The sequence below is a fragment of the Malaclemys terrapin genome, chromosome 17 (assembly GCF_027887155.1).
Source record: "Malaclemys terrapin pileata isolate rMalTer1 chromosome 17, rMalTer1.hap1, whole genome shotgun sequence".
NCBI lineage: Eukaryota > Metazoa > Chordata > Testudines > Emydidae > Malaclemys > Malaclemys terrapin.
In genome coordinates this window covers 5,394,852-5,421,741 of record NC_071521.1, presented here as the reverse complement: position 1 = coordinate 5,421,741, position 26,890 = coordinate 5,394,852, and the positions used below count along the sequence as shown (strand labels likewise).

General features: G+C 43.6%; 1 protein-coding gene across 6 annotated transcripts in view; it reads right to left on the bottom strand.

Annotated features, from left to right (window-relative positions):
* Nucleotides 1-26,890, bottom strand: part of TRAF1 (TNF receptor associated factor 1) — a 66,342-nt gene that overhangs the window by 23,938 nt on the left and 15,514 nt on the right. For 3 of the 6 annotated variants that reach the window (XM_054007575.1, XM_054007576.1, XM_054007578.1), the window contains 3 exons: nt 18,648-18,775; nt 7,211-7,432; nt 4,925-5,009 (listed from right to left, as the gene is read on the bottom strand). In XM_054007575.1, coding sequence (XP_053863550.1) covers nt 4,925-5,009; nt 7,211-7,432; nt 18,648-18,775 — 435 coding nt within the window. Of the gene's footprint in view, nt 1-4,924; nt 5,010-7,210; nt 7,433-9,884; nt 9,969-18,647; nt 18,776-26,890 lie in introns of those variants that run through there. The other 3 variants (XM_054007577.1, XM_054007579.1, XM_054007580.1) reach the window with 3 other exon arrangements.

The following is a 26,890-nucleotide window of genomic DNA, read 5'->3' as shown; positions in this document are numbered from 1 at the left end:
ATGGAAAGTCTGTCAACAGCAACACCAACGCAGAACTTTCCCACCCTTACAAAAGGGCCTGATCCAGAGCCCAATGAAGTAAATGAAAAGATTCCCATTGACATCACAGGGCTTTGAATCCAGTCCAAGGAGAGAGAAACATATATTTCATTACATTATGGTTAATCATCTCTTCTCTATCATTCTGGCCAACTGACAGCAATAATGTTCATACCCTGAAACTGCACTAAATCTTTGGTTTGACTCTAATTCTGCAGCAAAAGCTCTTAATTGCTTTGACAGCTCTTTCATCTCAAACATTCACATTTATGAATACCAAATATATTGAAAAGCCAATAAAACTATTCACTAGGTGAAATTCACCCTTATGCAGGGGGATACCACAAGGCCAAAGTACCCACCATATTCTGCATAAGGGATGACCTTCATCTTAAGAGAAGGAAAGACAGGCCTGAACCAACCTGCCCCAGACCCGAATATACTCCAGAACTTGGAGGAAGTTCTGATCCATAGCCAAATGTCACAGTTGTTCTCTTTTCTGCAATGAGTCCAAACCAAAATCCTGGACTTATTCTACAGGTCTAACTGTAGACTAAGCCAGAGGTTCTCAACCCGCAGGGTGGGCTGCATGCAGCCCAATTAGCACACAGCTTCGGCCCAGCTGTGTGCTAAAGGCCGCAGGCTCCCGGCTGCCCTGCCTTGCGGCGGGCTCCGAGCTCCCAGCTGCCTTGCCATCCGGCGGGCTCCAGGCTGCCCTGCCACGTTCTGGACTCCTGACAGCCCCACATGGTGGGGCTCAGGGTTCGGGCAGCTGGCTGCAGCCCGGCCTTCCACAGCAGGGCCCCGGCGGCGTCTGGGGGCAGGGTCCTGGCTGCCCCCCCGGCCCAGCATGCCGGGACTCTGTGTCCAGGCAGCCGGCTGCCGCACGGTCCCACACACCAGGTTCCGGGGGTAGGATCCTGGCTGCTGCCCGGACCCCTGCAGCAGGGTCTGGAGTCCAGGCAGCCAGCTGCCGCCCGACCCCACAGGTCTCGGGATCTGAGCAGCTGGCTGGCGGCAGGGCTCGGGATCCGGGCAGCCGGCTACTGCCCAGCCCCCCATGGCAGGGTCCGGGGTCTGGGCAGCTGGCTGCCGCCCAGCCCGCACACCAGGGCTCAGGGTCCTGGTACAGTCCGGGGTTAAGGTCCTGGATGCCCCCCAGCGCCTGTGGCGAGGTCCAGGATCCGGGCAGCTGGCTACCACCTGGCACCATACAGTGGGGTCCAGGGTCCTGGCAGGGTCCTGGGATGGGGTCCTGGCTGCCCCCTAGCCCCGCGAGGTGCGGGTCAGGGTCCCCACACAGCAGGGTCTGGGGTTGGGGTCCCTGCCCCCCACCCTATGCCCAGCTCTCCGCTCCTGGCCCCACTCTGTGGAGGGGTCTCTGGGCGGAGGGCGCTGAGCATGGGTGTTTGTGCAGGGGTTTAGGTGGGAGATAATGTGGTTCTCAACCTGCGGCCCAGCTAACACTAATAGGTTGAGAATCACTAGACTAAACCAAAATCTTAAGAGGGAAAACTCTTATCCCTTTGGGAAATTCTCGCAAGATACTGTTCAGGCTTATGTCCCCATTTTATATAAAGTCAAATTTTATTAAGAAGTAACCTATCCTATCATCTTACTTATTCCATAAATGTCTTAACCATTTGATATACCTGTCACACTGGAAAATGCCTTTTATCGTTTAACAGTTGGGAGGCAAAGCGAAGGGGAAAAGAAAAAACAGTAGAAATACATAGGCTATTGGTTTCAGAGTAGCAGCCGTGTTAGTCTGTATCCGCAAAAAGAAGAACAGGAGTACTTGTGGCACCTTAGAGACTAACAGATTTATTAGAGCATAAGCTTTCGTGGACTACTTCTGAAGTGGGCTGTAGTCCACGAAAGCTTATGCTCTAATAAATCTGTTAGCCTCTAAGGTGCCACAAGTACTCCTGTTCTTCTTTTTATAGGCTATTGGGTGCTTCCTGGTACCACTCAGATAAAACACACAGGGGCCATATTTTCTCTGCATTCTCTGCACAAGAAAAATGGAAGGCTTATAGACCTTTTAACAGTCTCTACTTGATGGAGAGGAGCAGATGTCACTGGACCTCTTTTGTCACATTATTCCCAAAAAATCAAACAACCTGCTAACCTGTAATTTTCAGGGCAGTCAGTTCCATGCCAGAGAATGCGAACACAAATGATATTTTGAAATTACTTTAAAAAAAACCTAAGAATGCTTAGACGAGTCTCATGTCTTAGCCTGGATCCCTTCCAAATCAAGTTTTTAATTTAATGAACAATTTTGAAAAAAAAAATCCAACATTGCACCTTTTATAATTCCAGTCATGGAAAGAACAAGAGAAAAAAAATCACATTTGCATTTTAAATACTTTTGATCTTGTTTCAACATCACCAAAGTTCTTCCTGGGACTTAGGCAAATCAAACCTAAATCAGAGGGATCTTAACACACTCACTCAGAGAAGGAAAGAAAGTTAACCAATGCCAGTCCCCAAGGGATGGGTCCGATTCTGCTCTCATTTACCCCCTTGTAACTGCACTGATAACGGTGTTCAGAATAAGCATCTGGCTGGAGAACTGGGCCCCACATTCTTATTTCCAATCAGCATATGACCATATACTGCATGGGTGTAAAAGAGAGCTAAATCTGGCCCAAGGCTTTTGCAGTCAATTCTAGCCTGTTCCTATGCAGCAGACGATGGTCCATACAGAGTGGAACCAGTGCAGTTCTACTGCACAAGGAGGGCAAGATGTGGGGGAGCCAGTGTAGAAGCCTCTTGCAGGTGAGCCCCCTGCATAGCAGTGTGTAGGAGATGGCAGCGGGTATAGGGGGATGCCCTTAGATCCTCCAGCTGAATTCAATAAATCACGCAGCTGCTCAACACCTCTCAGTACCAGGCTCTAAGTTAGTTGTAGCACAACGAGGGTCGTCAAACAAAGGGTGCATAGGGAAAGAAACAGCCCAGGAGGCCAAAGGTTACCACAGTACCAAATAATGGAATAAACTATTGTTGTTGTGTGGAAAACTTATTTTTCATATTATGTACATACATACACAGACATAAACAAACTAATAGTATGCAGGAGCAAAGTCTGACAAAAACACAGGAGAGGTGGAGTGGGGGGGCCTTGATAAGGGACAAAAGAGCAAACCTGCTAAGGAGTCTCTATCGTTCACCTTGTTTACAAACCCCAGCCCTGCAAGCTGATTCACAAGCAGAGTCCTCAAGCCTGTGTGAAGCCCCACTGAACTTCCGCAGGACTCTGTGCAGGCGTTAGGGTCTGCCCATGTGGATCAGCTGACAAGACTGGGGCTTTGGTCACCACATCCCACCTACAATTTTGCAGAAAGTCCCACTAACGGTTTTATAGAAGTCTCGCGCTAGAAAAATGCCAAGGTTTTCACAGAATTGATGTATATTGTGAGCAGTACAAAATGGTTTTGTTTATACCTGGACCCCATGTACTCTGCAATACTGTAGCTGTGGGGATTTGCTGCAGAACTGGACATTTTTCCAAGATCCTACAGAACTCAGCATTTTATCTCAAAAATATCGTTTTGTGGGTGCCTTGTTCCCAGTACCTTGTTTTCTTTTTCCTTTCCCCACTGAGATCTGGCTGCAGATGCCTTTTGCTCCACATCATTCTCCACAAGGGAGATTTAGTTGGATTACCAAGCATGCTTTCTTGCACTGTTCCATGAAACCAGGCGGTAGGGGATTTGGGAGCAAGAGCCAAGGTCCAGTTTGTAGCCACAGTGTAGGGGAGTGAACTGGTCCCCATGGAGAATAGTGCAACAGCTGGTACCTGGGGACTTGAACCACTGATGCCAGCTGTGAGCTCCCCCACTCCCTGGCACACATGAGGGAAAGGAGATTCTGAGTCAAGCTGTTCTGAGAAATTTTAAGGAGCCAAAACCCAAAATACAGTGAAAATATTCATCATCAAAAATATTCTTAATCAAAAAACCCCTAAAAATTTGTCAGTGAATATTTTTGTCTGATTACTTTCAACAATGAGTTTTTTGTGATGTTCTTCAGGCCCCCTGGCTCCCACAGTGTTCTCCAGGCAACACAGCTAGCCAGTCTAGTCTATTCTATTATTTTTGATATAGGTTCTCTCACCACACTCATCACTGTATTATCTGAGCCCCCTTCCAGGAGTGTGTTAGGTAATGTAACTAGCATCTGTCATGTGTGGTTTGTTCTCATCCTCTCCCCAGAGGGAGAAGCATGTGCATTGGAGTGTTTTGATTTGGTGTTGGCTTTTTTTTATATGTAAACGTATCTGTTGCTATGTGTTTGTATTAGAGAAGGCAGGTCAAAGAAAGGCACCTTCCACTTGGAGCAGAGAGTTGGGAGGTAAGTGATGGTCCTTAGTTCTAGGGGAAGTTCATTTCACAGTCTTGGATCAGCCCCTTTGTCTCCCACCTACACTTCTGCCTCCTTCTATTCGCTATGGATACATTTTCGTACAGTGCCTAGCATGATGGGGCACTGAGCTGGCTGAGGTCTGTCGGTGTGACCACAATATGATGTTAAGTAATAACAACAATAATAATTGAGGCTGTGTGTTTGGGAGTGGGAAGAGGGGAATGAAGGATACTTCATGCCCATAGAATACATTAACTTTGCAGCAGATTTTAGGGCTTCTTGATGCAGAACTTGGTGGAGTTCACAGTGTGCTACTTACATCCAAACACTTTTTTGATCAAGAATTGAGGGAAAGTCCAGGATGTTAAGGTATCTAGGTTAATATGCACAACTGTGGAATCAATCACTATCACTTTCTTTATTATTTCCTCTTCTAAAAAATAATACTTTAATGACTCTAGCATTAGCCCAGAGAGATAAATGAAACATTAATACAAACACAATTACATACCCTTTCTTCTGTCAATAAGCTTCCTTCATTTACAGTTCCAGGATCCTCTGCATTACATTTCTGACAAATTGGGTTTTTGTTGTTTCTGGTGGGAAAAAAATTTAAAAAAAAAATGATTTGTGAACTGCAGTTCAGAGAGCCTCTGTTTCAAGAATAACAAATTAACAAAAACAACAGAAGTATTAATTTCAGCTCAAGGTCAACACGCTTTATGGTAAAAGGGCCAAATCTTGGTCCCATTGAAAGTCCACAATTTTTAACCATCTATCAGCAAAATCTGAACCGTCATGACTATTCTGCTCTACAAAGCCAGCAATGCTGGGAATCTGCTTCTCTCAGTGAGGTAGGCACTAACTCCATGTAGTGCACAATAACCTGAAATCTGAAGTCTTTTTAACACAGAAGTGATGCCTTTTCTTCTCTGGTAGGTGGATAGGTTTTTAATTGCCAGGATACATCTCAGGGCTCAATCTTCTCTTCATTCACACAGGCCACCATTGGTGTGTTGACTTGTAAAATTGGCTACTGTGTGTACACATGAAGGGCAACGGCATAGCTGGTGCAGGAGTGAACTCTAAAGTGGCAGCATACTTTCCAGTAACACAGCCACAAAATGCTTTGGTTTTAATTTGAAATATTTCTTAAATTAGCATTTAAACTGTGCAATTAAAGGGAAAAAACAAAGCTTTGCAGGAAGAGGCAAGCACTTCTGTGACACTGCAATTACCATCCAGCCGAGTCATGTATTACCTCAGTTCAAGAAACCCGACAGAAAAGTGTCCTTATGACCAGATGAAGAGCATGACATTACTTCCTTCAGACTGTACTAACAGGTTTGCTTGGTTCCGTTTCCTGTTCCATTACAAGGTTGCCATGAGAAGATATAAGCAGACATAGCAAATTCTGTTCTTATTTTCAGGAGTGCAAGTCCTCAGTGACTCCACTGACTGCAGCAGAGTTACTCTGGATTTACACCAGTGAGAGCAAGCAGAATTTAGCCCAGTGGGCCACATGCATTCTGTGTAAAATGCCATTACACTGTAGTGCTTTGACCTGCCAGTCACATGTGGCTGGCTGACCGACTCAGCTTTTTGTTACAGTTTCATCAGGATATATACTTAGGGCTTGTCTACACTGGCAATTTACAGCGCTGCAACTTTCTGGCTCAGGGGTATGAAAAAAGCGCTGCGACCACACAAGGCATATTAAAGCGCTGCCACGGTAGCACTTTAGCATTGCCAGTGTAGACCAGCCCTTAAAGAGAAGAGGGGAGAAGCAGCTAACGAATTAAGAACAATATCCCTCTATCTCCAAGCAAAAAGGCTGGGATTGTTCTGAGGGTTGGTTCTTCGCTGGGCATTGACCCAGATTTTACATCGTGCACTTTATAATGTTCTAAAATAATAACACATTTTTAAACTTCCATAGCACCTTTCATCCAAGAATTGCAAAGCATTTTCATGTATTAAAGTAACTTCACAATAGCCTTCCTATGAGCTTTCAATATGATTCTCTCCCTTTTAGACTGGGAAGGGAAACTGAAGTATAGAAACAGACTTCAAAGAGAAACTGCAGCGCTACAATTCATTTGCAAACTTAACACCATCAATTTGGGCTTGAATAGGGACTGGGAGTGGCTGGCTCACTACAAAAGCAATTTTCCCTCTCTTGGTATAGACACCTTCTCATCAATTATTGGGAGTGGACCACATCCACCCTAACTGAATTGGCCTTGTCATCACTGATTCTCCACTTGTAAGGTAACTCCCTTCTCTTTATGTGCCAGTATATTTATGCTTGTATCTGTAATTTTCACTCCATGCATCTGAAGAAGTGGGTTTTTAACCACGAAAGCTTATGTCCAAATAAATGTGTTAGTCTCTAAGGTGCCACTGGACTCCTTGTTGTTTTTGTGGATACAGACTAACACGGCTACCCCTCTGATACTTGAAGTATAGAGAGGTAATTTGCCTAAGGTTATACAGCAAGTCAACAGCAGAGCCAAGAGGAAAACCTAGCAATCCTGACCACTAGACCACACTCAAAGCCTATAGACATACACCCTGAAAATAATACCACTGTAAGGAAGTATACATGGATGATAAAATTACTACTATCAACATCCCAGGTACTCTCAAACTCTACTCTAACACTTTCTCCCTATTTAGTAGATTATCACAACAGATCATCCTACTAGGGTTGTAGCTACAGAATCTGCCACTTGAAATCTTTCTGTCTTCTCGGCAGAAATGCATGATCACGTGGTCTCCTGTAGAAAGAACTTACCGTACAACCCATGACAAGCAAGCCGAGCAGTATCTATGCCCACATAGCGTTTGCTGGGCTTTCTTCAAGACGTTATTACAGCTGCTGCACAGGTATTTGTGATCGGGCACATTCTCACAGATGCTGGTGGGATAACCAAAGGGAAATTCGTTTTCATCAGGAGATGAGCCAGGGCCATCCGGAGAGACTCTGTCTGCCCTCTCAGCCATCTGAAGTAAACTGCTGTGAAAGATGTGGAACACACTAACTGCTGAAACAAGCAGACACCCGCTCCAGTAGATGTGAAATAATACATTGAGCATCAAAGTCCACAAGGCAACTTCAAACCTGTGTAGTAATCTAGCGATCTGTTTAATTAAATCTGTCGCTGACATGTGTGACTAAGTGTCATGGTGGGGTTTGACTAGGTACCAGCAGGAAATTACTGTACAGATTTAAAATTCCCCTGAATCACAAAATGAAAACAGATATATTATAATCAAGGGGAAGCTGGGGGGCTTTGCATAGTTTTCAGGTTTTTTTTTCAGGGCAAAGTAAATATTTCTGTTCTTTTTAGAACTAGAATACCATTGGTTAATCCTGCACGGCAGAATTATTTCCTGTAGAGTAAATCCCCAGTCTCAGAACTCTAGTTCCCATTGCACCCAAAGCTTGTCCGTGATTGCATTTTACAGATGTGGAAACTCCAGAACAGAGAGGTGTAATGACTTTCCCACAGTCATAAAGGAAGACAGAGGAAAACCCAGGAAAATACAGTCCATTAACTAATGCCACTCTCTAGCCACTAGATACATAGGGCCTGATTTGCTGAGCACCTCCAGCTCTCCCCCTGTAGTTAATGGACACTGTGAAAATCAGGCCAACACTGCCTCTGGAGGACTCAAGAACGGTTTGGAAAATTCAGGGTTTTATTACATATAGAACCTGAACAAATATAATTCATAACTGTACCCTTATGAATCACATTTTTCTCATGACAGCACTAACACAGAAGTACCAGTCCTGGTCCCAATGGTGACATTAGCAGAAACTGTTATTAACTAATGATCTGAAAAAACAGAATCAATGTTCATGTTATTAGCTCAGAGAATAGAATGCAATTTTTTCCTGCCCTAAAAACCCACACAGGCTCTGATCAGCCAGGAACCTAGAGGAATATAATACTGTACAATTATAAGGCCATCTTCTAGATACTCTGCACATTTTTCTGTGGTGATCACTGCCCTAGATTAGATATCCTGTAGTTCTTGTGCAGGAAAGTCTCCATTGACTTCAGTGGGACTTTTGCTTGTGTAAACAGCTGTAAGATTGTACTGTTTTCTTTTCTCTGTGGTACCTTGCATACATATTGTATCCCTAAATGGGTTACATCAGTAAAGATTAATACAAAACCCCTAAGAAAGGGAGGGAGAGTCTAACAGGCCTAGGCATCAAAAATAGGTTTTCAGTTAAGATTTGAAATAAGATGAAAAGTCAACAAGCTGGGGAAATAAAAGAAGGGTGTTCCAGATACTAGACACTGCAGAGAAGATTCTTGCACCAAAAGTGGCCAAAAAATACACAGTGGCATTCAGGAATGTTTAATTCAGCCAAGATGTTTTTGTAACCTACTACTGAGGCCAGCTAGCTAAATTCTCAAATACCTCCAAGTCAATCGTTTGCCTTTGCTGGATACCAGCTGCATTATTATTGGGTTGGCCAACACCCCCATCGATTTCCCTCCCCCAGGGTCTCCTATAACAAACGCACTACCTAAAGAATATGTAACCGAAACCATTACTGGCGTCTATACATGCTATAAAGGTGGCTTTACAAGATCTGCACAGGGCTTTTCCTTGACAGGGAGGGAGTGGATTATTTCAGTCAGTGGACCAGAAAAACCCACTACTGACTTTAGTGCAAGGAGAAAGCCACCTCTCTCTCTGTCTCTGCAATTTCAGAGTAACAGCCGTGTTAGTCTGTATCCGCAAAAAGAAGAACAGGAGTACTTGTGGCACCTTAGAGACTAACAAATTTATTAGAGCATAAGCTTTCGTGGACTACAGCCCACTTCTTCGGATGCATATAGAATATATATGTTATATGTTCCATTCTATATGCATCCGAAGAAGTGGGCTGTAGTCCACGAAAGCTTATGCTCTAATAAATTTGTTAGTCTCTAAGGTGCCACAAGTACTCCTGTTCTTCTTTTTGTCTCTGCAATGACACGTGTTTCGGGGGGCGGGGGGGAGACAGAGTTTAAGGCCAGAAGGGAATGGGATTCCAGATCATCTAGTCTGGCCTGCCGGATATCACAGGACACCAACAACCCCAGCACCTGCCCCGGGGAAACAGGATTACACCGTCACTGCTCTCACTAGTTTTGGCAACAGCTGCACCCGGGAAGGGGGATGGGCTGTGGTGGGGACCCAGGGGGATCGGGGTCCGTGGCCCGTGCCCCGGGGGGGGGGCTGAGGCCCCTGGCCCACGGGCAGGGTCGGGGGGGCGGTCCCTGATCCGCGATGGGGGAGATGGGGGGCGGGATTTCTGGCCGCGCTCGGCTGGGCGGTCCTGGGGTCCCTAGCCCGCGGGGGAGACGGGGAGGGGGGTCAAGGCAGTCCCGCTCGCCCAAGCCCGGCCTGGAGGAGTCGGGGGAATCGCGGCCCGGCCCGGCCCGGCCCGGCCGCCAACTTACCTGAGCCCCAGGCTGCTGCAGGGAGCCCCGCCCGGCGCGCAGCTCCCACTGGCCGGGGCCCGGCCTGACCCTCCAGCTGCCGCCTGCGGCACTTCCCTCCCCCGGCAGGCTGGGCCGTAGCTGGCGGCAGCGAGAGGCCGAGGCCGGCTTTGTTCCACCACAAAGAGAAACCAAAGCACGGGCCCGAAATCCCCGGGGGGCGGGGGAGTCACAGGGATCCCCAGGGGGGGCTGGGAAGCTCACGGGGATCCCCGGGGAGTGTGAGGGGGGAGGCTCACAGGGATCCGGGGGGAGGGTGGGGCTGGGGAGCTCACAGGGATCCCCAATGTGGCTGGGGGAGCTCACAGGGATCCCTGGGGTGTGTGGGGAGGCTGGGGGAGCTCACAGGGCTGTGGGGAGGCTGGGGAGCTCACAGGGATCCCCAATGGGGCTGGGGGAGCTCACAGGGATCCCTGGGGTGTGTGGGGAGGCTGGGGGAGCTCACAGGGGTGTGGGGAGGCTGGGGAGCTCACAGGGATCCCTGGGGTGGGGGTGGGGAGGCTGGGGGAGCTCACAGGGCTGGGGGGGGGCTGGGGAGCTCACAGGGATCCCCAATGTGGGAGGGGGGCTGAAGGAGCACACAGGGGATCCCCAGTGTGTGGGGGTGGGTGAACTTCACAGGAATCCCCAATGTGAGTGGATGGCTGGGGGAGGTCACAGGGATCCCCACTGGGTGTGGATGGCTGGGGGTAGCTCACTGGGGATCTCCAGTGTGGGTGGGTGGCAGTGTGGGTGAACCTCACAGGGATCGCACGGGGAGGGGGGGGGCTCACATAGATGTGCAGTATGTGGGGGGCCTGGGGAGCTCACAGGGATCCCCAGTGTGTATGGGGGTGAATCTCACAGGATCCTTAGTGGGGGTTCTGGGGGTACTCACTAGGGATCCCCAGTGTTTGTGGGGGATGGAGAAGCTCACACAGGGAGAATCCCCTCAGTATCTGGAGGGTACTCACAGAAAGAGATTCTCCTGCTCTTCGGTACCTAAATAAGAGCATAACCTAACTTTAGACTTCTATTTTTGAAAATTTTGACCATGATCCCTTCAGGGCAAAGATTATCAACATTACTGGACTGCTCTTTCAGCTCTTTTAATGGGCATTGACAGTTAAGTTACAGCCAAATTTAAGTTTGTGGGTTTTTTTAAAAGTCTTACAAAACCCAATATTAATAAATGTTTTTGCCAGTTGTTACATTTTATGACAAAATAAAAATAAACAAAAACCTGTTTTGGGGGGATGGGTGGGAGTGTTTGTTTTCATAGAAATGTCGGGCTGGAAGGGCCCTCGAGAAGTCATCAAGTCCAGCCCCCTGCACTGAGACAGCACCAAGTAAACCTAGACCAACCCTGACCTGTATTTGTCTAACTTATTCTTAAAATCCTCCAATGAGAATTCCACAACCTCCCTGGGAAGCCTATTCCAGAACTTAACTGCCCTTATAGTTATAAGATAAAAGACATTACCTTACCCACCTCGTCTTTTTAATATCCTTGGACCAACAGGGCTACAACACCACAAACAACTTGTAGATAGAACACTTTTCCTAATATCTACCTTAAATCTTCCTTGCTGCATATTAAGCCCATTGCTGCTTGACCTACCTCCAGCAGACATGGCAATTAATCACCAACCTCCTTATAACCGCCCTAAGCAGGTATCATGTCCTCCCTCGTTCTTCTTTTCTCAAAACTAAACATGCCCAGTTTTTTTCCTCTACCTTTTTTCCTCATAGATCAGGTTTTCTAAATCTTTTATCATTTTTGTTCCTCTCCCCTGGACTCTCTCCAACTTGTCCCCATCTTTCCTAAAGTGCAGCACCCAGAATTGGACACAGTACTCCAGCTGAGACCTCACCACTGCCAAGTAGGGCAGGACAATTACCTACTGTGTCTTACGTATGACATGCCTTTGAATACACTCTTTTGGAATTAGCCTTTTTTGCATCTGCCTCATATTGTTGACTCTATTTCAGTTTGTACTGCACTAGAATCCCCAGATCCTTTTCAGTAATTTCATTTAGACCACGTACCTAGGAAGGTTTCTTCATAAGAAGGGGGTTCTCTTTCTTCCCCCCCGAGGACCAGTTGAGAGAAGAATCAAAGTGGGAATTGAGGGCACTCCATACTTAGCAGGACTGGACCCTTACAGAGAAAGTTACAGGTGCAAATACTGCATCAGACCGGTGGTCCATCTAGCCCAGTCCTGTCCAAAAGTACTTCTTTGATTCTGCGTGTATTTTCTGTACTGCTTTATAGAAAGGCTGAAAGAAACATTTAGGTAAGATCTTGAACTTCCTGCCTCCCACCTTCCCTCCCCCCCATTATGTGATAAAACAGTGATATTCATGTGTTTTATGAAGAGCTCAGAAACATTCATCAGCTCCACTCACATGGCTGTTGTGTGACTCAGCTCTTTGGGTGCCTGCACAGTATAGTAATGTTCTTTTTTCAAGTGTTCTATCACATCTGTGATACAGGCCAGAGAAAATGTTCCCAAAAATCTTTCCATTAAACTCCCACCTCCCTGTCTTAAATAGACAATGTCAAGTAATATAGGAAAATATAGTATTTGTCATCATCTGGGAGATATGTTCTCTAGATTTCAAAAGAGAAGTTTAAAAATCAAGCACCCTTGGAGAGAACTATATCTAAAAAGAGAGCCACTTTTAATGTATGACTTACAATATTTATTCTCTCCCCTGAGCTGCACTAGTGGTGCTCATGCACTCACAATAGGACCATTTTTGCAAGCACCCACTACTGTGAGTATTCTGCACTATAAGTACTGCTCCTGGTAGTGTTTGCATAACACAGCCTATAGAAACCATGATTGTTTTAAGATAGAGCAGGAAATGTTTGGATGAAATTGTTGGAAACTAATTTTATTTTCAGGCTTCTGAGATATCAACTGAAAACAACCGGAATTAAACACACACTGAAAATCTGCTACAAAATGGACAGGGTCTCTTTATGTAACACAATAGATGGGCAGCTGCTCAGTTTTCTTTACCATTTCAAGCTCTGTTATCTGTAACAGAAAACATTTTAGCTCATTTTGTTTCATGGCCCAAGACTGTTTTCAAATCACAGCTGTCAGCTAATCTACTGATGGAATTTAGAGATGAATAACTAGCATTTTGTGGTGGCTGGTATTTTCAGAGAGAAGGGTCAAATTCTTTTAGGAGTTCAAGCAGTTGTTCCAAGAGGTTTCCCATATTTATGTTCTCAGCCCTCTAATTTTGTTCATTAAAAATCTCCTCCTTGGACCAAGTTCCTCTCTCAGTTACACCCATACAATTTTACTGGAGTCAATGGGGTTTCAGGAGTGTCACCAAGAGCAGAATTTGGACCTTTGCTTTGTCAGAAAATGATTAGCAGCTAAATAAAAACAAGAATGAGGAAAAGGAGATTGGGGTTACAAAGCTAGGTAAAAGTAAACTTCACACAGTGTAGTTTTATAATTAGAGCAGGAAACTAGGGGTCTGAACTTCTGGATTCTAATCCAGCTGCTGCCATAGCTTCCTTGTATGGTGCCTGGCAAATCACTGAGATCTGTGCATGAAAAGTGCTACATACAAGCTAAGTATTAATATTAATTACTATCATTGCATGTGCAAATGGCTAATTATAGCAATGTAGATATGCAATTACCTGATTTGTACATGCAGTCATGGTAATTGCATGTGTAACCTTTTAAAAATCAGGCTTCTAATTTTAATAAGATATTTGATGGCGAAAATGTGAAAGTGGCCACATGATCTAAGTTTTGGTAAGGTTAATATTCAAACTGATGGCCTTAAAAATAAGGGCCACTTAAGTGAATGGCAGTTTGGGTTGAGTAACAATTGCAGGATTGGCCCCTAATAGCATTTCATCTATACTTCCAGCTTTGATGTGGTGCAAGTTTATTCATAGATGTTCTGTTTTCTGAGTGCAGGATAGACAGCGTCGCATACCATAGCATTGTCCTTTATGCTACCAAAATTAAATATGGAAACACTGACACAAACAGAACTCGAGTGGTGTGAATGGCTAGTGGTAAAGATCAGTCAATGTTTCCATTATAAACCTCTGCTTTCATAGTTTTAGAACTAGGACCATAAAATTCACATTGGGTTGAAATATGACGCAGAAATTCTCAGCCAGGGGATGAATTACTTTTTTTAAGAAAATATGTCTGAGTGTGGCCATTTTTAAGTGGGAGTTCAAAGAAATAGAAGTTAATGTTTTCAGAGGGGAGGCCATAATACAGTTGGGTCAATTTCAGTTTCTGAATGAGAGAGACACAAAAAACCTCAATTTGCTAACAATACCGTACGTCTCTGCTGTATGTTAAGTGAGCCTACCCTTTCTTTCGCCTTCATAATTCTGTAAAATATTACACCTTTATCTTAAAAGGCACTGAATTACACAAAGAAACTAAAGATAAGTTTTTGGTACTTTCCAAACTTGAGATATTTCCTCTGGTAAATTTCCCCCACATGAGATCAGTTAACCGAAAACAGGATGTGGCTCACAAAGAGATTAAGATTTGAAGTTTAACTATATTATAGACCCATTGCACTGATGGTGGCTTTGCAGGGGCAGTGTATTAGCATATAGGCTGGCTTATCAATTTTATATCCAAGGGGAAAATGTAATGCAGGGACATATTTAGATTCAGAGTAAAATTTCCATTAGCACATAGATTACTTAAGACTTTCAATGATCCATGGATTCCTAAAAACAAGGAGTCCGGTGGCACCTAAAAGACTAACATATTTATTTGGGCATACGCTTTCGTGGATAAAAAACCCACTTCTTCAGATGCATGGTGTGAAAATTACAGATGCAGGCATTATTATACTGACACATGAAGAGAAGGGAGTTACCTCACAAGTGGAGAACCATTGTTGACAGGGCTAATTCAATCAGGGTGGATGTAGTCCACTCCCAATAATTAAGGAGGAGGTGTCAATACCAGGAGAGAGAAAGTTGCTTTTGTAGTGAGGGTCCTAAGTGCCTAAATCACTTTTGAAAATGGGATTTAGGCTTATAAGTCACTTTTAGGTGCTTTTGAAAATTTTACTTCAGGTATTTACAACATTTTCTGGGCTACGAGTCCCAGTTTGAAGACGGACACAAAATGAATGGGATCTGGATGCCCACTAAATGCATAGTTTTAAATTAATATAAAATGGCTGAAAATGTAAGTATGCGGTGGGAGGGATCCTGAAAAATTGTTAAAACTAGAAAAAAAAACTAAGTTAATAAAACAGGATCAGTCTCTCAATGAGACACAAAACTTCCAGTAATTACAGTTGAGGACTCAAAGTCAAGATTCTTGACTGTATTTCCTATTCTGCCACTGAGTTGTTCTTTAACTTTGACTACATCACCTCTTTGACTGACTTTACCCACTTATACAATAGGGGTACTAATAACTATGTACCTACCTTCCAGAAGTGTCGTGGGGCTTAACTAATTAATGTTTGCACTGTGCTTTGTGATATTCAAATTATAAGTGCTATAAAAGAGTAAAGTATTATTGAATACCAATCCAGAGCAAAGTGATAGCTTTGCCACCATCCCACGTCTGATCTTGGATGCATTCTTTTAGGTTGCTTTTGTTGTAATACCTCCCACTGTACTTACTGCTGGTTTTACTTTTTGTATGTTACATTTACACAGTGCAGATCTGGTCCAACTTTGATTGAAGTAGATGGAAAGATTTCCACTAACTTCAATGGAAGATGGATTGTACTCTGGCACAGATGTTGGGAATCAATATTTTTCCCTTGATCCACACTCTACCTCTGTATTTTTCCAGTTTATATTTACTGTAAAATACTATTATCCTCAGTTTACTAGTGAAGAAATTAATTTCAGTTACAACTGTTTGGGAACATCACTTTGGCACTTGTCAAAAAACGTAAGAAGTGTCCCATGCTAATCTTGTTTTAGTCATTCACTAAAGCAGTTTCAATGATACAAACCAAAGAGTCATCTTAGGCAAGAGAAGGTCCAAAGACTAAAATGTGCCTCCTTGTCATGATTTGCTCATTAACTTTTGCAAACTACGCTATTGCAGGACAAAAATTAACTGAGAAGAGTACCCAGCCTGCCTCTGGTTTTAAGCATCATGATTATTCAAACCTTGTCTACGCTAAGGAAATCCACAACAATGTAACTGTATTGCTGTCACTACTTCAGTGCAAACATCTAATGTAGACATGCTAAACTGGCACAAAGCTGGGCTTACAAAGTGCAGTTTACTTCATCCTCTCACCAGATTACACCATGCTTTGCACCGGTACAGCCTGTCTACATTAGGGGGTTTTGCTGCTTTAACTATATTACTGTTGTTACTATAATTACATTAATGTGTTTACACCAGTGTGAATTTCCTTAATGTACACAGGGCCTGATCCAGACTGGAAAATTCTTACCTGCTCATTTCCTTTCTAATTGCTTTGGAGGAAATACTGGGGATGTGGCTATGCCTACCTGGCAGGCCGTCAAAGAGTTCTTCCAAAGCTCTAGAGGTAACACTTGGAAAAACAAGCTAAAATGTAACATCTTCTCACTGTGAAACAGATGGCAAAATATGAACGTTCCATCTCTATATACACCAATTCACTGTTTGCTATGGAACCCCTCATTAACATAGGTAAACTTAGTGCTTTTGGTGGGACAGATTAGTGGAAACATTTACAGGAGAAAGGAAATGACATTCCCACTCTCTTACATAATGTCTCCATTAATCCTTACTGACGGGAAACAACAAGAAACAAATGGGGTAGAGGGTGAAGGCGATAGTAAACCCAGTGGTAGGGCTTTGGAGCTGTGCTCCGGCTCCGCTCCAGCTCCAGGCAAAAACCTGCAGCTACACTGCTCCTGAGCTGCTCTGCGCTCCAGCGCCAGGCTCTGCTCCAAAGCCCTGCCCAGTGGGACCCTTGATATTTAGCTGACTGGAGTACCCTTGTCCTCGAGACATCAGCGGGTGCTTAACGATGAGCTTGTAATCCTTGATGGAAATAGGAAGAGAGAACTATGTTGCAGCCTTGTATCTCTCTTCCACTGAGTAGCTTTAATGTCATTGGGATGGGTTTTTCTGAGGTTACAGCTATGCAACAGTGTATCCAGCTCTCAATAGACGGTTTAAAATGATATTTGACCTTTGCATGTTGGATGATATGAGAGAAATCATGCTTAAGCTTCCTTAAAATGTATCTAATTGTTTTAAGCAGTATAAGGCCCCTGCAGTCATCCAAAGCATGCCAAACTATTTCTTGAGGGAGTTTCTTTTATAAACACTTGAGTATTGTTTAATTTTAACTAAAGCTCAATAAAAACACCCGAAGTTAAAGTGAATCCACCTGATTGTACTGTCTGCTCAGTAGGGCTGTTTTTATCACACAGGGAGAACAGGATATTGCCCAGGGCAGCAAAGTGTCTAAGGACTGTTTATGTGAGTGACTGAGTGCAGACCATCAGGAACGTACACATTGTCCAGTTAGCCTAGGGTAGCAACTCCTGTAGGATCACAGCGCTGGCTTCTCAGTTCATCAGTAAATAACTCAGCTCACTACAGATTCTCAGCCTTGCTAGCTGCAGACCACCCATCGTGTGCAAAGTACTAACTAGATGCACTAATTGATTTCCTTGCCTTTTACTTTTCTCAGTTGAAGCAAATAAGGAAGACAAAGTCTTCCCTCCTTGCTCTCTTCAGTCAAACATCAACTTCTGGAAGAAGCCACACCCAGATGCTTTGATTCCTATGTTGTAGGATCACTCACACTCTGGTAACTCTATATATTGTTCTGTGAATAATGGTGACTTATGAATAGAGCCAGGATTTTCAAACATGACTGCCAACTCGGGGTGCCCGATGGGAGATGCCTTACTGTGGCCTGATTGTCAGGAGGCGGGTGCTCAGCACTTTCTGAAAATCCAGCTCCTTTAAAGAGTGTCAAGCTGGGCTCCCAAAACGGAGACCCTGACAATCACTAGTCGCTTTTAAAAATGTTGGACTAGACCATTATTATTATTATTTATAGATCACCCATACGCTCGTGTGGCACTTTCCAAAACACACAGAAAGAAAAGGGTCCATCCCCCTGCAGTTTATAATCCAACTCAAATTTTAGTGGCACATCTACAATGCTTTCCATAGGATGATCTCCAAGTGCTTTACCAACATGATTGAAATAAGCTCCACAACACCCTTCGCAATGACTAGTATCATCATCCCTATTGGACAGATGAGGAAACAGAGGCACAGAGAAGTTAAGTGAATTGCTCAAGGTTGCACAGGAGGACCCTTGCACAACTAGGAACAGAACCTGGGGTTTTTCTCCTCCCAGTCTACATGATCATGCTTCTTCCCACATACAGGCACAGAGACATGACTGATGTGAGGAAATCAAAGTATTTACAGAGTAAGAGGACTTTAAGGAGGAATTGGAAGGAGAAAGTAGGGTGCTTAGTGCTTGCAAAAGAGGAAACTTTTTCAAGCGTGGAGTGGCATGGAGAGTAAAAGTGAAAACGGGAGAAGGCGGGTGTGGAACAAGGCAAATCTGCATCTTGTCTATGTGCAAGCTAACTGTCTCCATGTCTAGATTCAGGAACAAAGTCATCTTGTGAGGTCAAGTAACTCGGCATCTTTGTCAATGACAGGCTCAAAAAGTACATCATTGTACACAAGTTCCCAGAAGCGTCCTTGGAACACAGCCAAGGAAACAGACCTTGAAACTCCATATGGAACGTCTGCATCTCGAACTGGACACTGGAACCACAGGGCAAATGGATGGGACATAAAGTATTTGGGAAACGAATGCTTCCGTCTGTTCCAGTTCGGTGTCAATGGGTCTTCCTGGAAGAAACAGAAACACAGACATGTTGCACAATCTAACGCAGCAATATTTTATCTGTTTAATTAAAAGCGTACCTCTTTCCACTATAATTAACTTTTGCTTCATAGGCGAGGATTGGAATGTATCACTTGTGAACAAGCTTATGGGAAGGAGTGCCCTCTACTGGGGCTCTCTCTTTAGGGAGCTGTTCAGTTCAGAACTAGTGACCAAAGAAGGAGAAATAACAAGCCACGTGTACTAGGTATGAACAGAGTTGTATGAAACTTGCTGGTTTTGGGTCATGGGGGTTTGGTTTCAATCCATGTTGGCTCAGACACCCTGCCCTAAATTCACCTGGTGTAAATCTATTTTCTCCAGCTGAGTTTTATGAGGGATGAATTTGACCTCCTGAGTTTCACTTTGAATTTTGGATGCTAACCCCAGACTCAAAGTGAAAGTTGATTCTGCCAAGTTTCTCCTAGTGTCATGTGGAAACTGTGCAAAATGGTGAATTTCACTCAGCTTTGATGGGAAGCCACAAATGGCACCAAGGTCATTCAACTGATTCACAGAGAGCCTGGCTCGAGTTATTTTTGCATAACCACAAGATGGGCAAGTTTCATACAGTTTGGGGTTTTCTTATGAAAATGTTGCAGAGCTCTAAATGGGAGAGGGTGCTCCCTATGGTAAAAGGGGCTATGTCTCACTCCTTCCCTTCAGCCATGATGCCTTGAGAGATCCATTCCAGGGGTCAATGTTTCTGTCACAAGAAAATCCAAAAAGTTTTGTTACGAAAAACATAATCTTTACAAGAAACCACAGGTTCTGGCCCCTCAGAAGGAACCATTCCAAGATGGTAGCTGCCAGCACCTCCTCTCAGATGTCTAGATGTCTTTATACATTCCACAACTGCTGGGAATAATAAATAATACTGCCCTGCTATAGTGCCTTCCATCCAAAGATCCCAAAGCACTTTGCAAACGTTAATGAGCTGAATCTCACAATAACCCCTCCTCCCTCCAGTGAAATAAGGCACAGGAAGGCTAAAGGCCAGGATTTCAAAAATGGCTTCTGATTTTGTGTGTCTCAAGATTGAGTGCCCAACTAGAGATACTTTGGGCTTGATGTTCAAGATTCTGAATATTCATAGCTCCCATTGACTGCAAATGGCATTGCAAGGGCTCAGTGCCCCTGACAAGCAAGACCAAGGAGGTGCCTCAAGTTGGGCTCCCAAAGTCAGAGACCACTGGATGAAGATAATTCCATAGACGACTTGTCAAAGATTATGCAGTAAGTCTGTGGCAGAACCTCAGCTTCCTGACTGCCAGTCCTGTTCTATAGCCACAAGACATGCTGCGTCTCAAGAGGCCCAACCCTCAATGGGAAACATTTGCTAAAACAGCTTTTCAATACATAATAATATGAAGATCTTAAGGTCTGATACATCACAAGCTAACCGGTATAGAAACTATTTATAATCCTTTTAGGACTTTAAATCTGTCAGTGGTCCAGGACTGAATGCTCCCCATTGTGGGCCTTGTCTGGTGTTATTTTGGGGAGAAATTTCTCATTTGGGAAAGAAACATCCGGTTGATTTTTAGAAATAAGTAAATAAAATAGTGGCTATTCAAGAGCTACTCACACTCTGGCAGTGATGGATCAGGGGTAGAGTGTGAGTGAGATCAAAAGTGCGTGATAAATGCATTTGTCATATAGCGCTGCAGTGTATTACATGGCTGTGAGCAACCCACGTGTGGTGGGTGTATACTGAAAGTCAGATCCCCGGCTGGAGTAAAATGGAATAGCAGAGCTGAGGATATGACCCTGTATGTATGTATAAGTTTTGTAAGAAAAAGTTTTCCTTTCAAAAGAGATTTCCAAATTACTTGTGTTTTTGTAAATCAGTAAAAGAAAAGTTAGTTACAGGGCCAAATCCTCAGCTGGTATAAATAAGTACAGTTCAATTAAAATCAACGCAGCCACACCTATTTACATTAGCTGGCTGGGGATGTGGTCCATAGCATTTCAATATACATTTTAGAGAGACTGTAATAGACTGTGGGAAAAGAATGCACTGTTGTGTTTACTCTCGTAAGGCCAAGCTAGACAATGCAAGTCCAAGAGCGAAATTCCTTGAAACCAACTTATAGCATACTAGAACCAGACACCCAGTCTTTCTGTTTCTTTTGGAGTTTTATTTTACCAGAATCAGCAGGGCTGCTGTTATTAAGAGTAAATTGATTTTCCATTGTAACCCCCAATTCCTGTGGTTTAATATCTCAGCTGATTCAAAATGCATCCCATGTAGTGTAATTTTATTTTTGTGGGTTTTTTTTTTTTTTTTGCAATAAAAACAAACCACCTAGTTTGGGATGTTAGTTACTGATTAGCAAATAAATAAATGAATCCTAATTTGAACCACAGCACTGCAGGGAAAGTATGTATTTAAACAATATTGGTAAATATAACTATTTATCGGTAAATAGCTACCTGTATATTAAGTATATTGCCTACTACTGTAGAGAGAGCGCTGGATGTGGCAGTTTTTATTTAATTTCTCTGGTATTGTTGGTCTAAACTTGAATGTTCCTTTCATGTAGATTATGGGGTTTGAGTTAAGTTAGTGTTCGCCAGGAAATCAGTTGCTGCTTAGATTTGTATCCAAATTCATTCCGAACTTGAAAAGCAGCCTTTATCACAGGGAATGGAACATTGTAATGACTTGGCAATTGGCAAAACCAAACTCTCAGCTCCCAAGATAGTGAAAAAGCCAAAACCAGATATTTTTCCTAATTAGAGGTGAAAACATTATTAAATATCTTAAAAATTGAAAGCATATGTTAACTCCAATAAGTTGGGTTTTTTACTGGAAAATTACTAGTGTCCTTGCCAAATTTCAGTGGGTTCTGACGTAGGATTCCAACAGGAGATTAAAAAACATTTTGCCAACAGACATACATAGTTATTAAAATTTGGACAGCCTGTAGATAAGCGTCTATAGGTGAGATCAAATGAAACGAGATTGATAGCAACACTGAGCTGGCAGCCTTTGGTGGTAGAATGATTGTAACATAGTGGTGCTATGTATGCCTTTAAAGATGGTGAGCAAATACCTCCCAAACTTTTTTGTCACTATTCACTCAAATAAAAAAAAAAAAAAAATAGTTTGCTTAGTCTGAGTTCACTCACCTTTCGTGTTCATTCCTGCAACTATTCTTGTGAAGGAGTTTACTGGCAGGAAGGTTTGTGGAAACAGCAATTTGGTAATATTTATGGAAAGTGAATTCTGATCTTATTAACATAAGGAATTTCACTGGGGCCCTGATTCTAAGATAGATGTTCATCTAGCCAGGGTACAGAATCAACACCATATAAATGTGTCTAGTGCAACCTAAACATTGCAGCATTGATTATGTACTGTTTATATACACCATCTACTGACCAAATATTATTCACAGAAACGATTTGGTTTTTGTAAGGTACTCGTGGACAGTTCATGAGCAGAAGAAAGAGACTACATGATGGGTTGAATAGATTATTCACTACGAATTATTTGCTTAGCTCTAATTGGTAAAGAAAATAAAATGAAGAATTAGAATAATAAAGGATACTATAATATTTTACATAGTGGTTTCATCACGAAGTGGTAACATTGCCCCCTGTGCAGAGAGTAGCACAAGACCTAAGTACTACTGAAGATCACAACACTGAGCTGAATTTCAGCCAAAGGAGTTCAAAGAACTTCACATTGCACCAGTGAAACACAGCCAGCTCCGGAGCAGACAGCAGTAACCGCATACAGCTCCCTACAAAACAGTGGAGAACCAGAATACTGGAGCAAACTTCTATTCTCCAGAAAGTGTCATGAATGTCATAGAGACCAAACTATGCTTCTGTAGTCTTACCTGAAGGACCTATTCTCACACACATACACAGGAGAGCCTGAAACATAATCATTAACATTAGTCATGCAGCTAGACAAACAGTGTCTAATATTCTGTTCCAGCTTCTTATCTCTGCATGAACAGGCTGGAAGTGCTATAAAGGTAGCATGGACAGAACCACCAGCAGGATCACCTTGGACTGTTCTCTAGCAACCTCTCTTATTTCACTGTAAAATACAAGACTGATTTTACCAAAAGGGAGAAGAATAAAAAAATTAAAAAGAGGTAGGTGGGTAGGTGATTCGTTATTTATTGCAGGGACATGGACAGCAGAAAAGTTATATAGTCACAGAACTACTGGAATGTGCCCAACTCTCTGAACCCTATTTCTTTCACGAGTCATCAAATCCTATTTACTAGGACAGCCTCTGAATCACATGATTCCCACTTTATGCTACTGCAGGACCATGCAAGAAATTGAGCCATCCTGGAAGAAACCCGGAGCAGCATGTTTGATGAAGTCTTGCACATGCAGTTGTCCAGTGTCAGGCAAAGAAATAAGAGCTTTGGGAAGTGGACGTATTTCCCTGAAGTAATGCCCATTATGGATTTTGGCTTTTGCAGCCACAGCCTCAAGAGGAGACAGGGAAGGAAGAGGGGCTGTAGCACTCAAGCAACTGTGGCTTGGGCACCGTGGCTATATATAAGAAAGACAGGCAAAATTCCACAGGGAACACTGGAGGCTCCTGTGTTTAAAGGAGTAGCATGTGCTGCCTCCAGTTAACTGCTGCCTAACTCCGGCTGGTATAAGAAAGGGGAGGGGCTTTATCCACACCCTTCTCCGGGTTGGTCGTTTCCCTGAGGGCCAGATAGTACAGCTAGGCTCCTGGCTCAGCCCCAAGCAGAGTGCTAGGGCTAGAGTCATCCCTGTGGTAGTGCAGGAACTAGGAGGAGTGTTACAGTGGGAAATGTTGAGAAGAAGTGCAGCCTAGGCAGAAAGATGCCCAGGGGCTGGATTACAGATGCAGCTTTGTGGATTTGAACCTCTGACCTTGCCCCCTATAACAGCATTGTCCTAGTTACAGACATTTTAGAATTAACAGTATTCAGTGTGCTGTGGAGTTTCCAGTCAGTGCAGTTTATTTGTTGGCTACAGGAGTCTTTTGACCAGCAGACGACAAACATTACTAATCTCTTTTATATTTACACTGGCGCATGGCCAAGGTTTTCAGAGAGTGTGACGATAAAGGGGGTTCATGCAGTGGGGGAGGATAGTGTAGTCAGCTAAAAAATACCAAGGTTATAAATGGTTATAAATACCACAGATGGATAGTTAGTAGGACACACCTATGAATAGCTAGACAGACACTTTGTCACCAGTACAGTCACAAGGCAGAGGAGGCAACCTCTAGGAGTGGGAGGGCAAAAGTGACATACAAAGGTGAGATCACAAACAATTGGAAGCAGTAGGTCATGGCTGTACTTTATCTGATTCCAAACTGGGAAAGCAAACTGACCGTGCTTACCCCGAAGAGCTGCCTCTATCACACATATATACAAGAGAATCATGGTGCATTGTTCTGGTTTTGCATTGACCCAATAGCCTGGAGAAATAGACACCAATGAAAAGATGGCCATTTCTCTTAATTAGGGTGACCAGACGTCCAGTTTTTAAAAGGACAGTCTCGTATTTAAGCCCTCCTGCAGGCGTCCCGACTTTTTCTTAAAAACGGGCAAATTGTCTTGTATTTTCTGTCTCCCCCCCCTCCGCCATCACTACTGTGCTGACCAGATCCCTGCTTGCCAGCCGCCCGCGATGAGTGGCGGGGTCCAGTGGCCAACGATGAGGATGGGTGTGCAAGGCTGGTGGCAGGGCGAAGCTGCAGCACGCGAAGCTGGCCACTCACCCGCGGCATTCTGGCTCTCAGCAGGGCCCCACCCCCCAACCCTGTTTCCTGCCAGCACTGGCTGCACACCGCAAGCGAGCAGGAAGGGACAAGCTCCCCTTCCTCCCCCACGCGGCTGGAAGCAGCTCCCATCCCTTCCCTCCTGCACAGTGACGAAGGGCTGCTGCTGGCCACATTCTGGTATCAACCCTAGCAAAAATCTGGGGTGAGAGGGCATGTGACCCTATGTGCTGCCCCTCCCCCACCACATGTTGCCTTGGGAAGACGTGGCGGCAGGTACTTGGAGAGGCGGATCCATCCCAGGGCTCAGCCAGGCATGGGGGGCAGAGAGCGCCAGGTAGGGCGGGGTGGGTTGGTCGGTCACCACCCATGTGAGAGAGATGTACAGAAGTGTGTGTGTGTTGTGTCACCGCTCCCTGTGTGAACCCTAAAGCCTTAAAGATAAGAAGGTAAATAAAAAGAATCCAACTATGCAGTATTTCTCTTTAACCAGGGCTCAGTCAACTTGATGTTAATTTGAACATTTGTACTGCATAGTTCTGACTGATTGCCATCGAAGTCATTGGAAGGAGTAATTTTACTACGTGTCCCATATTCAGCATAGGGAAATATGGTCACCCTACTCTTAATTCCAGATGGTCTCAGATTCCTTTTGATTCATCACAACAAAATAAAAATGATATGGTAGCTTAAACTTGAACCCTACTGTCTCAGACAAGCAATTTTATCCTTTAACTGGCACTTGGTCATGACATGTATGTCAAGATCAGTCAAGAAGGAATGACAATAGTCATGTAAAGATACGCTAGTTTAAAAAGTAGTGACTGTTAACTTGCTATCGGATCACATCCTTTTCTTTTGTTATTGCAGGAGATTCTGTAATTCAAAAAAAGTTCTGATATGGCACTGTGCTAATCCTAATTTGATCTGTGGAGGAGCCAGAAAGTGGTTAAATATACAAATGCGTTCTGCAGTGCTGGATGAGCAAAGACTGAGAGTGGGAGGAAGTTTGACTTCTCGTCCCTGATTTGTCATAGTGGCTAGACCCAGCAGAGTAACATTCATGAATATACCACGGAGTGCAAGTTTCATATGTCACTAGGCACAATTTGGTGGAATTTGGTCTAATCAGTTGTATATTAACTCGAGGCCAAGTAGATGAACTTGTTGAATGTGCCAGTATGAAAACCTCTCAGAATGAATTATCTGTTTAATAAGTCATTAAAATACAAATGGGGAAGTTCTAAAAAAAAGGATATCAAAATGAGGATTTAGAGGCTTATGTTGTATTAACTCTTAGAGATATTATTAGCTCAGTAATTCAGCCAATTCAAGCCTAACATATCTGCCAAAAGAGTTGTGTGTGAACTAGTTTCGAAAGGTCTAAATAGACAAAGGGAAAAAGTTTTCACTCTTAAGCTATCTTAGAAATATATAAAATAAGGATTTTAAAACAAATGGCCCAAATTCTGCTTTCTTACAACCTCATTATCTTCAATGGGACCCTTTGTTTACAGAGATCAGTGCACATCACTATAAGCACCTTTTTTTTAAATTTTAGAAATCAGTTTGACTTTAATGTGCTGGTATAGTGGGGCATGATTTTTAGAAAAATCCTGCTTATACAGCATCCTAGTCATCCTGCCAAGTTTGATGGAATCAAGTCCAGTCATTTGCTTTCTATCAGAGGCAAGAAGAAATTTTGACTAATTTATACAGCCTTCCGGGCACAGTGCACTACTTGTAATACATAGGTAGACTGGCAATCATGCATGCAGAGGTTGGCACTTGGGCAGAGTACAAAACTATCACATTCAAATGCCTGTTTCTTTGGAACCGCTAGGGCTGGGATTCAGAGTCTGAAACATCTGGAGACTTCTGGTGGCACCTTAAAGACTAACAGATTTATTTGGGCATAAGCTTTTGTGGGTAAAACACCCACTTCTTCAGGTTTTTTACCCTCGAAAGCTTATGCCCAAATAAATCTGTTAGTCTTTAAGGTGCCACCGGACTCCTCGTTGTTTTTGTGGATCCAGACTAACACGGCTACCCCTCTGATATCTGGAGACTTGCACACCCTGTATATAAAACAACCAGGGAACATAAAAATACTTTATGTAACTCTGGATATAAAAGAGTCTCTCTGATGTTCAGTGTCCCCAGTAAGAGTAAAACTATAGGATATGTTTCAAAATGAATTTGCATTTCCTAATCCAAATGGATCACTTTGGCCACTGAATTTGACAGAATATTTCATTCTCTAAGGGACCAATCCTGGCGTTGAGCACCCCCACAACCTCATTGACGAAGGCCTGATCTACACTTAAAATTTAGGGCAACATAG